We start from the raw sequence: 13692 nt of genomic DNA, 5'->3' as shown, positions 1-13692 counted from the left end.
TTCTGCGCTCTGTCCCGAGGAATCTGGCAGCTTAAGCAGGACCGGGAGGCGATTCTTCGCAGGTTTTCTGTTTTGAGCCAGCAGAGGGGTGTGTGTGTATGTGTGTATAAGGGCGGGGGTGGGGGGGGTGGTGGTTTACATCTGGGCCATACTTCCTGTAACTTCTCAAACTAGGCCTTCCTTCCTTTCAGCCCTTCACCCTGTGTCCTGGCCTTCCTATCTTTTCCCACCTCCATTCCCACTTTCAGAATCATTCCTTCTTATCTTGCCATTTGCCACAACACGCATGGGCCTGGGGAGTGTTTTGCTAAATGAAATAAGGCAGACAGAAAGACAAACAGCATATCTCTTCACTTGCATGTGGAAACTACCAACACAAAGTAAATCCACAAAACAAACTCACAGATACAGAGGACGCACTGATGGTCGCCAGTGAGCAGGGTTGGAGGGTGGGCTAAGGGTAAGAGGGATTGAGAAGCACAAACTGCCAGTTATAAAAATAGGCACAGGCATGTAAAGTCGAGCACAGGGACCATAGTCAATAATATTGTAATAAGTATGTTTGGTGTCAGAGGGGTACTAGGCTTATCAAGGGATCACTTTATTAAAGGTTACAGTGTGTACTGTTTATCAAGTTAAATTTCTACAACTAACAAGATAACAGGGGAGTTACTAGGGCTCAGACCTCCTAGGGAAGGTTTACTGAGGGAGCCCAATCACACCACAAGACAAACCACGTCCAGCATCCCCCCTCCCCTCCTTTTTACTCTCACCATTTCCACCTTTGCCCAAGTCACCTCATTTTTAATGGACCACCATTGTGCGGCCAAGGATGGGATGGTCTCCTGAGAGTGTGACCATCGCATCTTTAATAGACACGTAGTCCACACCATCTCTGCCAGCAGCCACCTTGCCCAGGTCTCAGACATCCTTTGGCCGACCAGGTGTTCTGCATAGAGAATTAAATGAGGGCCTGTGCTGGCACTGCCTTTGCATTATCTTCACACTGACGGACATGGAATCCATGCTTGCCTTGCTCCGGTGGCGGTTCCTGAGACCATGACTACTGGTCCATTTCCCTTGATTCAGAGAAAAGTACAAGAAGTTTGAGAAAGTGCTCCAAACAAAGTAAACAGTTGAATCATCTTTACCACTCACAGGAAAGAAATGGATCACTTCTTACTATATACTAATGTCTAATCACTACGTTATACACCTGAAACTAATATAATATTGCCTGTCACTCCCATTGAAAAATAAATTTTAATAAAATAATCATTTCTTCTTGTGGACAAAAGGTACAAACTTTGAAATATAAAATAAATGTCAGGGGATGTAATGTACAGGTTGTCTTAGTTAATAAATATGAAATCTTATACACAAGAAACTAATATACTAGCAATGTTTTATATCTCAGGAAAAGTGATTTTCAGAAAGGAAAAATAAAAAGAAGAAATTATTCTTTTGAGAGGTGGAAAATGACAGTTACATGCCTTCTATTATGGGTTGACTTGTGTCCCCCCCCCAAAAAAATGTGAAAGTCCTAACTCCTGATACTTGTGAATGTCACCGTATCTAGAAACAAGATCTTTGTAGATGTAATCAAGTTAAAATAAGATCATAAGGGTGAATGCTAATTCTTTTTTTTTTTTCACTATCTTCATGGACTTAATTTTTTCTTAATTTATCTTCATTGTTGAAAGTATTACAGATGTACCCCCCCATTGACCACCTCCACCCCACCTGCACCCCCTCTCCAGACCTTCCCTGTACTATTATCTGCCCATGGGCTATGCATATATGCATATAAGTTCTTTGGTTAATCTCTTCCTGCCTCCCTCCTCTGAAATATGTCACTCTGTTGCATGTTCAATGTCTCTGGATATATTTTGTTCATCAGTTTGTTTTGTTCATTAAATTCCACATATGAGTGAGATCATATGATACTTGTCTTTCTTGGACTGACTTATTTCGTTTAGCATAATACTCTCCAGGTCCCTCCATGCTGTCTCAAACGGTGAGAGATTCTTCTTTTTTAGAGCTCCATAGTATTCCATTGTGTACATGTACCACAGTTTTTTAATCCATTCAACTACCAATGAGCACTTGGGCTGTTTCCAGACTTTAGCTGTTGTAAATTGGGCTGCTATGAACATAGGGGTGCATATATTATTTCTAATTGGTGTTTCAGGCTTCTTAGGATATATTCCTAGAAGTGGGATCACTGGGTCAAATGGCAGCTCCATTTTTAATTTTTTGAGGAAACGCCACACTGTTTTCCACAGTAGTTGCACTAAGTGAATGATAATTCAATATGGCTGCTGTCCTTGTAGGAACAGACACAGTGGCAGACAGGGAAAACGCAGACACAGAGCAGAAGAAGGCCCTGTGACAACACAGGCAGACATTGGCCTTAGCAGCTGTCAGCCAAGCTCTGCCAGGGACAACCAAAAGCCAGGAGAGAGATGGCGCTGCCGACACCTTGCTCTCTAGTTCTAGCCTTCAGGACGGCGAGAGAACACAATTCCAGTTTTGTTTTTCTATTTTTTAAAAAAACATATTGCCGAAACCGGTTTGGCTCAGTGGATAGAGCGTCGGCCTGCGGACTGAAAGGTCCCAGGTTCGATTCCGGTCAAGGGCATGTACCTTGGTTGCAGGCTTATCCCCAGTAGGAGATGTGCAGGAGGCAGCTGATCGATGTTTCTCTCTCATCGATGTTTCTAACTCTCTCTCTCTCTCCCTTCCTCTCTGTAAAAATATCAATAAAATATATTTAAAAAAATTATATATATATATATATATATATATATATATTATTGATTTTTTACAGAGAGGAAGGGAGAGGGATAGAGAATTAGAAACATCAATCAGCTGCCTCCTGCACACCCCCTACTGGGGTTGTGCCCGCAACCAAGGTACATGCCCTTGACCGGAATCGAACCTGGGACCCTTCAGTCCACAGGCCGACGCTCTATCCACTGAGCCAAACCGGTGAGAGCTGTTTTTCTATTTTTATTGAGACATAACTAACATATAACATTATATTAGTTTCAGATGTACAACATAATAATGTGATATTTGTATATATTGTGAAAATATCACCACAGTTAGTCTAGTTAACATCTACCACTACACAAAGTTACAATTTTTTTCTAGTGATGAGAAGTGTTAGATCTACTCTTCTAAAAGCCTTCAATGTGCAGAGAGTGTTATTAATTACGGTCGGTCACCCTGCTCTGCATCGCATCCCATGACTTGTTTAGTTTCTATCTGGAAGTTTGTGCCTTTTGAGCGCAAGAGTAGTGATTCTGGAATTGGGGGTTTTTCACTGTAAAGAGCAAAAGTTAATGTGAGGAGGACCTGGTTGGGGCGGGGCGAAATATTACGAAAATTACGGCCCTGCGTAATAGGTGGGCGGAGCCACCCAAATGAGAACGTCCCCATTCGGTCTTCAGTTCGCGCTCGGACCGGGCTGGACTGCACTACCCGTGGGATCGCCTCCGCGCTTCTGGCCGCGATGGTGGGGACTGTGGGGACCACGTTGAGCCCCGTCTTCTTGCTCTGGATTCTGCCACAGCACTCCGCCTGGGCTGCGCCTCTCGGTGAGTTCGGGGAGTTCGGGGAGTTCGGGGGGTCCGGGGAGTCCGGGGAGTCCGGGGATGAAATCTGCGTTTGGGAAAGGGACAAGCATTAACCTGCGAACCGGAGTGGGGGAACCAGAGGGGATGCCCTTGAGGGGTTCGGGAACCCTGTGGCCGGGTGGCGCCGTGACACAGCCGGCCCCTCCTCAATCGTCCCCGCGGCTGCCCGGTCTGCACAGCGGGTCGTCAGTCCCCTTCCAGGCGAGAAGAGGGCCTGAAACGAGCGGGGCGGGGGGTGGGGGGTGGGGGGTGGGGTTGGGGGTTGGTAGCTGGCTCCTTGGTAAAGGCCTCCTCCCCGACCCGCGGGCCTCGCTAGCGCGCCCCCTCCCCCTCCCCCTCCCCTCCCCCCCTCCCTCCTCCCCTCCCCTCCCTCCTCCCATCGCTAGCGCGCCTCTAACCCTAACTCTCCCCTCCCCTCCCCTCCCCCTCCTCCTCCCCTCCCCCTCTCCCCCTCCCCTCCCCTCCCCCTCCCCTCCCCTCTCCCTTCCCCCTCCCTTCCCCGCCTCCTCCCCTCCCCTCGCTAGCGCGTCTACCCTACCCTCCCCCTCCCCTCCCCCCTCCCCTCGCTAGCGCGCCTCCGCCCCCTCCCCTCCCCCCTCCCCTCCTCTCCCCTCCCCCCCCCCCCCCACCTTGCAGCACTGGAGGCTTCTCGGGAAGTGGGAGCCCGAGGCCCTGGCCTGTGGGATGTGGGGCGGGGACAGGACAGGGGGCATCTCTCACGTTAGTAACCCAAGGACAGCTGCGGGCCCCTCTTCTGCTCGCATGGCTTTCCCTGGGAAAACTGCTCTTGAACTTCTAAGCTCCTCTAGCAGTCACCCACGGCTTCAACCTGAAGTCCGACACACACACACACACACACACACACACTCACTTCCCTAATGAGTCCCCGCTGCTCCTCACCTCAGCTCACATTGTTTTAAACTCAGTTTGCTGGCGTCCTAAGAACCAGTGCCTGCAACAGCTTCCCATTCTGAAGTGGCCCTCCCTCCACCAGTGTCACCTGACCCCCTCACCCGAGGACACCCCCAGCAGAAGCCTCTGCACTTGGCCCACAGAACGCGGAGGGGGGAGAGGGGAGGGGGGCAGGGAGCATCGAAAGCTAGGAGAGAGAGATGGCTCTCCTGACACCGTGATGTCTAATTCTAGCCTTCAGAACTGCAAAAGAACACAGTTCCAGTTTTGCTTTTTTGTTTTTCTATACTTTTTGCAAAGTAGACCCCTGAGAATGGTGGTAAAAAAGGGCACCCTCCCTCTACCTATGGTCCCAAACCCATATTTTCTAGCTACTGGGGAGTTGGCAACATATAAAGGTCATACACGGGGACAGGTGTCTGCAAACCTTTTCATGTCCTTTTTAAAAGAATTTTAATTTTATATGTGTGTGTGTGTGTGTGTGTGTGTGTGTGTGTGTGTGTGTGTGTGTTATTGATTTCAGAGAGGAAAAAAGAGAGAGAGATACATCAATGATGAGAGAGTCATTGATTGGCTGCCTCCTGCACGCCCCTCCCTGGGGATCAAGCCCACAACCCAGGAACGGAACCGTGACCTCCCCATTCATAGGTAGAGGCTCAACCACTGAGCCACACCAGCCGGGCTCTTTTTTTTTTTTTAATCTTCCATATGTTTTGAGTTATACTGCCATTCATTGTAACTTTTGTTGTTTGTTTTTTATTCAGTTACCATTTACATTCAGTATTATTTAGTATTAGTTCTAGGTGTATGGCTTAGTGGTTAGGCAACTCATACTTTACAAAGTGTCACACCTTTACATTTCAAGTACTCAGCCCTTTTTACATCTCCCCCATCCCTGCCAGTTTCAATGTGACTTCTTCTGAAAATCCTTGATATAAGGCTACCGATCAGCTAGGCTTCTGTTGGTTATTCAGGTTAATTGTTCTATATTTTTGCTGTACTTCTAGTTTGGTCCTGGGAGGAGGTGAGTGTAACTTCCACCTACTTTGCCACCATCTTGGATCTGCCTTCCTGCAAACTTTGTTTACAAAGAGCGAAAATGAATGTCACACTACCTGTCTCTGTATACAATAGGCACCTTCATGTTTGCAGAGGGAAAGCACAACATGCAAGTGAGTGGGGAACCAGATTTGGATGCTGTCATAGTTTCCTGGCCCCACATTTAGGGTGTCCCACATATGGATGTCATGTCTGTTAGAAAATCATCTCCTAGGGTTCCTGCAGGGTGTGTTGAAGAGCCAGAAACATGCCCTATTTTGCCTGTGGCTTCTGGGTGGAGTGAATGTGAGAGGATGTGGGTCCCACAGCTGGGGGCCCTTTCTCCCCTCCTTTCTGTAGACTGGATTCCTTGATCCCAGGAGACTGTGAGAGACACGGATGGAGCTATAGGTGTGAGCTTAGGGCTCTGCTGGTGCAACATTTCTGGTATCAAGATCAGCATCTCATTCATTCCCTGTGACCCTGCTCATCTCAGTGCCTGAAGAATCATTTCTGTCTTGTGTCCACTACGTTTATTTGACTTAGTGACACTCACGATGGGAAACTCTAATAGTCCATAGCCAGAGGCCTCATCTCTACCAGCCCCTGGTGCTTTACCACAGCCTCTTTAAGTGCTCTATCATCTGCAAAGCCTGAAATACTTTAAGTCAGCGGTTCTCAACCTGTGGGTCTCAACCCCTTTGGTGGTCGAACGACCCTTTCACAGGGATCGCCTAAGACCATCCTGCATATCAGATATTTACATTACGATTCATAACAGGAGCAACATTACAGTTATGAAGTAGCAACAAAAATAATTTTATGGTTGGGTCACAACATGAGGAACTGCATTTAAAGGGCCAGAAGTTTGAGAACCACTGCTTTAAGTGATGTGGATTTCCCTGCTGCAAGTGACATGGCCTTGCTTCTGAACACTAGGGATCTGAGTTGTGATTCTCCAGTAGAAATGCCATGAAGGCCCTATAGCACCTTGTGCTACTACAGATATTTCTGGTATCATTGGTCTGCTGGGTCTTATGCCTCAAGAACAAGGTCCATTCACATTCATATATTGTCTATGTCTTCTTTCATGTTACAACAGCAGTGCTGAGTAGTTGCAGCTGAGATATATCATCTGCAAAGCCGGAAATACTTACTGGATACTCATTTATTGAAAGTTTTTTGGGCCAGGATGGTAACTAAAAAGGAGGAAAAAATGATCATACCCCTGCAATCTTAGAGAGGTTTTAAGATTGGTACTCTTCTCTATCATTTTTCCCAGGATAAAATACTCCTTTAACAATCTATTAGGAAAAAAGAAATAACAGTTTCAGAAGGTTGCACTTGAATTCCCCTACTGTGTGGCACTCAACCTACAAGAAATTCACTAACTACAATAATCCCCTATTCTTGTTACAAACCTGGGGAATGCGAAATGACCAGTGTGTGGGTGGCTGGATTAAATGATAGCACTGTGAGCAGGACCTGGGGCAGGTGTCTGTTCATTACCGGCGCCCCCACACCATGCACCACTTTAGTAACAGGGCCCATGATGATACCTCTCATCTCTGGGAATGATGTCTCACACACTAGCTCCAATATGAATGTAGGTATGTAGGTAGCTTCTGTTTCCCAGTGTACACTTAGCCAAGTCACTGACCATTTGGCACTTGCTGTCAGCTTGAAGGGTCCCTCCTCATGGGAACCAGGCCTCTCCTTCTAGTAATGGGTTACGGGTCTCAGAATTTGCTCAGTTCTCAAAACTGGCAAAAGACCCAGCCTCTTTCTAGGGAGGCTGCTTTTAGCCTCCCAAGTATTTACCCTTGTGTTTTGTCTCTGATTTTATTACTTACGTCCAGCACTCTCTGAGTTGGCTGTTTATGTATTTTGTCTCTAGGATCACTGTGTTCCATGAGCCAAAGGAACCTTCCTGATGGTTTTAGTAATGGCACTCTGCTTGCTTGTGACAGTTGAGCTCCTATATCTAATCCCATCATTTTGTCCAGGATAAGACACTGTTTTATTCTATCAGGATTTCATCTCCATTACTACTGGGAGCCCATTTCTGAAATACTACCTCCACTTGGTAATTCTTGGCATCAGAGACAGCCAGCACTGACACTCCTGACAATGGTGTTGCCCTTCTTACTGTCGGGGAGGAAGAATTTTTCCTCCACCCATCTAGGTTCTTCTGGCTGGTCTAACACTTAAATTAACGTCAGACATATTAACATGTAAAAATCAAATTTTAGTATGGTATGTACAGGAGATCATAGAAATAGGGAACTCTCTGAAGTAACCACAGTAAGCAGATTTTATGCTTTTAAACAAAGAAATCATAAATTTGTGAAGGATTAACAAAGGCATTTTGGCTCGGAGTAGTGAATTAGCAATGAAGCAAGAAGGTTATGTTATACAGCCTTCTTGGCCCTAAATTCCCTATCTCTGGTGCTAAGAATGTCTCTCTACCTCCTGGTATAGGGAAAGTACATTTCACATAGGAGATTTATTGCCTGCTTTCAGTGGGACAAAGGACAATCAGAGTATCCTTCTTGTACCAGCTGTTTCTTAAATAACTTTAATTCAAAATTATCAATATGCCAAAGTGACACATTTGAACCCCAGCATCATCAAGCATTCATAATAAGTTCGATAAAGAATCCTTCATGCCTTCCCTTGAGCAGAGTTGATGGACATTTTCTGGTTGTTCTGACTTTTCATACTATGACCATTCTGAGTCTATGCATTTCCCTGAGTCTTTTAATCCCTCCCTGTACTATCTGTGTTGGAGGCTCCTGATATTCTCTTTCATACAGTGTAGCCATCCATTTCCTCAAACTCCTAATACCTATCCTAGTAGCAGGTAAGCACCCTCTCCCAGGGCTCTGCTAAATCCTGTGGCCTATAGTTGTCAACTCCCCCTCTTCAACATTGGGTTCCCATCTCACTCTGTCCCCACTATCATCCAGTTTCCTCAGGAGCAGCCCCCTGCACACTCAAACATCTCCCCACAATCCTCTAGCATCAAGACCTTTTTCTCCCCTATGAAACCTGGTACATCCCTGGACTTGTTATAGACTCACTGATGCTGGTTATTGGCCTGGAGGATAGAGGGGACATACTGGGGATTGTGTGATCTCCTGCCAGGCAGTGGCCTCCAGGGCCTCCTCAAGCAAGGGAGGGTCACTAGCCTTCACCTGGTGATTAGAGGGGCCTGGCAGAGTCAGTTCTTGCTCTTCCAGCCCAGCCCAGCCCATCAGAGGGATGCACTTGCTGTCAAGAGATGGGGGAGAGGCACTTGTGGGCACTTTTCTTCCAACCCAAACCTTCACTTGCATTTTTCCCTCACAGGTGCTATCTCTCTTCACTATAAATTCACCATTACTCCTGATGGACAACCATGGTGTAAGATTCAAGGCCAGATCAATGGAAATGAATTTCTTGATTATAACTGTAATAGCCAAAAGAATGCCACAGAGGTCTGGGAGAAGCAGACTAAAACTCTAAAAGGCCTGATGGAAGAGCTCAAAAAGAGCCTGCTTGGCATTAAACCAGAAATTATTAAAATCATTGGTAAGTTTGCAAGGCCCATGGTAGGAGTAGAACACTGTTGTAGGGTTAGGGAACAATTGCATTTATGTAAATACTAGAGGCCCAGTACACAAAATTTGTGCATGGGTGGGGTCTCTTGGCTTGGCTGGTGATTAGGGACTATCGGGGCCATTTCACCCAGTCCTGATCAGGGCTGGGCTGGCTGGAGCCTTCCAGTTGCTGGCCGGGGCCTGTCAGATGGGAAGAGGGACAGGGGGAGGGACTGCAGGAGGTTTGCTGGCCATGGGAGGTTGGCTGTGGGGGGCGCACTGACCACCAAGGGGCATATCATGCATTGAGCATCTGCCCCGTGGTGGTCAGTGCACGTCATAGCGACTGGTTGACCGTCGTTCTGGTCATTTGGTCGTACTAGTCGCTTAGGCTTTTATATATATAGATTTTAAGTTGGTTCCACCCAAGAGGCCCAGCAGCCTGGATAGGACACAGAAGACAGAGCAAGACTAGGAGATAGGAGGGGAGAGAGGGCTGGACACAAGGTGGTAGCAAAGGATGTATCAAGACCCAAAGCTGACCTCATTCCCATGGTGGTAGGGATAGATTCTTTCTCCCTGCAGGGCACCATGATGTGCAAGCAGGAATCCAATGGACACAACAATGCATCCTGGAAGTTTGGCTTTGATGGACATAAATCTCTCCTCTTTAACGTGAAGAACAAAAGCTGGACAGTGTTGCGACCTGAAGGGCAACCGTTAAAGGAGACATTGGCCAGTGACAAAGCTATGACTGGTGACCTTGTTAGTATCGCTACTCAAGATTGTATAGACTGGCTTCAACAAGTTTCCGGAGCCCAGGGTGAAGTTCTGAGCACAAAAGGTAACTGTGCAGAGGGGATGACATTGTACAGGTCTCTTGAAATTACATTGACGTTGTGTGTGTGTGTCTGTGTGTTGTGTGTGGTTTGAAAAAGTGATCCAACCGAGGGGTTTGGGGTTGTTTTTGGAGTGTAACAGTCATTGGTATGTTCTGAAATCCCTCCTTTCCCTTGTCACCTCCTCTTCCTCACTGCGCATGACCCTAGACCACTCACTGTGGATTTCTTGCTGACCCCAAGGGCATCATTGGGCTTTAGAACTTTTTCCTTGTACTGTTTCCTCTTTGTAGCATTACTTTCCTTCTTCATCTCAACGGGTCTACTTTTGGGATCCTTCAAAACCACCGCAAATCAGCTCCTGAGAAGACTTCTCAATCACCTTCCTCAATCACCTTGTGTCGCAGCAGGAGTGACTGGGTATATTGTAACCTTTGCTTCCCCCATTAGCTGTATGAGCTTCAAGGGGACAGGGCCCATCTCCGCTCTTTGTTCCAACCCCAGTGTCTGTCACATTGGCTGCCACATGTAGAGGGGTAGAAACTGTTTGCATTGCAGGACTGCCTGGGACAGCACCTCAGATTTGGGTTCTGCACAGGATGTCACTCTGTGTTTCCATTACAGCTCCATCAACCATTGCCACAGCCACAGTTCCGTCCAAGGCCACAACCAGCATGCCCATCATTTCGATCCTCACCGGCTTGATCATAGTAGGTATCCTCTGCTGGGGCCTTATAGTAACAGGTGCTGAAGGCAGGATTGAGTGGGAAGTGAAAGGCAGATGGCCAGGGGTGAGGGAGGTGAATTCCCAACCCGACCCCTGATCCCGCCTCACTGAAACTTTTCCTCCTGGAAATTAGACCAGGAGACTAACACATGTTATCACTGAACAGCAATAAGTTGCACTAGCTCAGCCCTGAGTTCCGCTGTCTCCTCACTGTTGATGCCAGTGGGAAAAGGAAAGGTTCACACCAAGGCTTAAGGCCTATAGATGCTGAAGGAGTTTAGGGATTTCAGTTCTGACTCAAATTCTCTATTTGGGAGTAGTTTGGGGTCCCAATGTGGGTGGAGTGGAGACAGCAGGCACAGAGGACATGGGCAGTGCTCACATTCGGGTGAGAGTAGTATGCTGGCTCCGTGTGATATGTCCAGGGAAGGGGAATATCCAGGGGGCTAGACCTAATCCCAGGAAGGGTGTTGGAAGGCCTTGCAAACCCAACTCAAAAAGCTGAAGTTCACAGAAAGTGGTTTTGAACGGTCCAGTAAGGAGAGAGGCAAACCGTAAGGACGGTGTAGGGAGGCAAGAGTAAGGTTAGCAGGGGCCAGTTCTCAGTGAACCCCTGGGATTCCTGGCTGAGCCCTGACGCAGTCACCTGGCAGACAGCCTCCTCCACACTCCAGATCCTGAGCCTCTGAGTGGCCCAGGGCAGAGGTGACTCAGGACATAGGTGGGGCTGACCACGAATGGATGGGGCGGGGCAGGGGCCTTCATACTGAGAGCTCCATGTGCGACTAGGTAAGAGGCTGGGAGAGAAGGAAAAAGAAGGATGTTTGACTGCATCCCTCCCCAAGCTGCCAGGTGTTAGAATGTGCTCTCCTGTCCATCAGAGCTCCCACCAGGTCCTTTAGACCCTCCCACCCCCAGGAGAATCAGACCTGAGTGAAGGGAGCAGATTGACTCATTAACCCAGAACATCTGTAGCAGGGCTGGGGTGACGCTGTGATGTGCAAAGGGTGGGCAGAGCTTGGTACAGGCTGCTGGCCCTGGGGCAGGGGTGGGGTGACTTTATGATGTGCAAAGGGTGGGCAGAGCTTGGTACAGGCTGCTGGTCCCAGGGCAGGGGTGGCAGGTTCAGGGAAGACGTGACTCTGGTGAGGGCAGGGCTGGAGATGGGGAGTGATTGGGGTGCTGTAACCCCAGGAGAACTGACCCAGGATTTCCTCAGCCATGGGACCAACACTCGCCCTTTTCTGCAGGCTGCCGATGCGACCAAGGAGGCCCTGGTGGTGTGGACCATCTCAGCGACTCTGTCTTTGCTTGGCTGCCTCTGGATGACCTGCTGTTCTGTTTTTTAAAAATTAATTTATCTTTATTATTTTTAATCTTTATTGTTGCAAGTATTAGATATGCTATTCATTTCATTTCATTTTATTTAAAAAACTTTATTTTTAATTTATTGGTATGGCAGGTTAATAAAATTATATAGGTTTCAATTATATAATACATCATCTGTGCACTGTATTGTATGTTCACCACCCCAAGTCAAGTCTCCTTCCATCACCATTTATGTCCTTCACCCTCGTCTACCTCCCAGGCCCCTTTACCTCTGATAATCACCATATTGTGGTCTGTCTATGAGTTTGTGGGGTTTGCTTAATCCTTGACTATTTTCACCCAGCTCCCCTCCCCTCTAAGAGCTGTCAGTCTGTTCTCTGTACCTATGAGTCTGTTTCTATTCTTTTAGCTTATTTTATTCTTTAGATTACCATAAGTGAGATCTTATGGTATTTGTTTCTCTGACTGCCTTATTTCACTCAGCATAATAGTATCCAGGTCCATACACTGTCTCAAAAGGTAAGATTTCCTACCTTTTTTACAGCCGAGTAGTATTCCATTGTTTAAATGTACCAGAGCTGTTTTATCCACTCATCTATTGATGGGCACTGGGTCTCTTTCAAATCTTGGCTGTTGTAAATAATGCCGCAATGAACATAGGAGTGAATATATTCTTTCCAATCAGTGTTTCGGGTTTCTTTGGATATATTCCCAGAAGTGGAATCGTTGGGTCATATGGCAGTTCCATTTTAATTGTTTGAGATATGGAGATTTGTTTTATAACCCAGTAGAGAATTCAGAGCATCTCACTGTTCCTCCATGTTATGAGGTAAATATTCCCAGTGATTCTGCTAGAATGTCTTGTGGAAACAGAGAATGTAAGGGTCACTCTTCAGTTAGCAGGCATCTTGTATTGGTCTCAAACATTACCCTGATGCTCTGAATGCAAACAAATGTTCTGGGACTTCACCAATGAGAACCTTATGATTTCTCCAAATCCCCCACCCAACACAGCGACTTTCCTGTGATCTCTCCCCCTGACTCACCTCCTCCAGCTAGAAGTAAGTTTTCTTGGCAGAAACATCCCTACTTCTCAAATATTTTTTATTTCTTCACAGACGAAGGGTTCAGAATATCCTGGGTGTCCCAAACGAATGTATGGCTGCTTTGGTGCAACAGCAGAGCTGAGTAGTTGCAACAGACTTAGGCCTGGAATATGTAATAGACACGCATTCACAGAAGTCTCAGACCAGGTTGCTATCAAAGAGAGATGGGATAGGGATCATGCACCCGCATCCTTTTAGGTAAAGGCTGCTACTAATCTCTGTCATTTCATGCAGGATACAATACTGCTTTAACATTCTCCTTGGGAAAGAGGGACAACAAAATGAGAAGGAAGTACTTGTACGTCCCCACTGTGGTAGCCCTCACCGCATAGAAAATTCACTAACTACAAAAATCTCTCCATTCTTGGTACAAATATGGGGAATGTAAAGTGATCATTGTTGGATCTGTGGATGCAGTGATACCTCTATGAGGAGGACCTGGACAGATTTATATTCATTGCCTGCCCTTGTCCCCATGCACCACTTCAACAGGGGAGCCATGATGATGCTTTCAATGCC

The 13692-nt window shown here is 46.9% G+C and overlaps 1 protein-coding gene across 2 annotated transcripts; it reads left to right on the top strand.

Annotated features, from left to right (window-relative positions):
* The first annotated feature begins 3470 nt into the window (after positions 1–3470).
* On the top strand, positions 3471–12752 carry LOC308521358 (UL16-binding protein 1-like). 2 transcript variants are annotated; one of them, XM_081094342.1, is made up of 6 exons: positions 3471–3602; positions 8943–9164; positions 9735–10016; positions 10305–10431; positions 10636–10721; positions 11989–12231. In XM_081094342.1, exons 1-6 carry the CDS (start codon positions 3518–3520, stop codon positions 12216–12218), a joined length of 1032 nt encoding a protein of 343 aa, XP_080950468.1. In that variant the 5' UTR covers positions 3471–3517; the 3' UTR covers positions 12219–12231. The 2 variants fall into 2 exon arrangements, with proteins under 2 accessions (XP_080950468.1, XP_080950469.1); XM_081094343.1 differs by lacking the exon at positions 10305–10431 and having other exon boundaries at positions 11989–12752.
* Positions 12753–13692: the final 940 nt, after the last annotated feature.

This window comes from Myotis nattereri (genome assembly GCF_964212035.1).
Source record: "Myotis nattereri genome assembly, chromosome: 6".
Lineage (NCBI taxonomy): Eukaryota > Metazoa > Chordata > Mammalia > Chiroptera > Vespertilionidae > Myotis > Myotis nattereri.
The sequence above is the reverse complement of the archived record's forward strand: the minus strand, read 5'-3'. Positions and strand labels throughout refer to the sequence as shown.

Coding starts and splice junctions, on each gene's coding strand:
- LOC308521358 (XM_081094342.1), top strand. CDS start 3,518: ATGGTGGGGACTGTGGGGACCACGTTGAGCCCCGTCTTCTTGCTCTGG. Junction 9,165..9,734: donor AGAAATTATTAAAATCATTG/GTAAGTTTGCAA, acceptor CCATGGTGGTAG/GGATAGATTCTTTCTCCCTG. Junction 10,432..10,635: donor GTCGCAGCAGGAGTGACTGG/GTATATTGTAAC, acceptor TTTCCATTACAG/CTCCATCAACCATTGCCACA.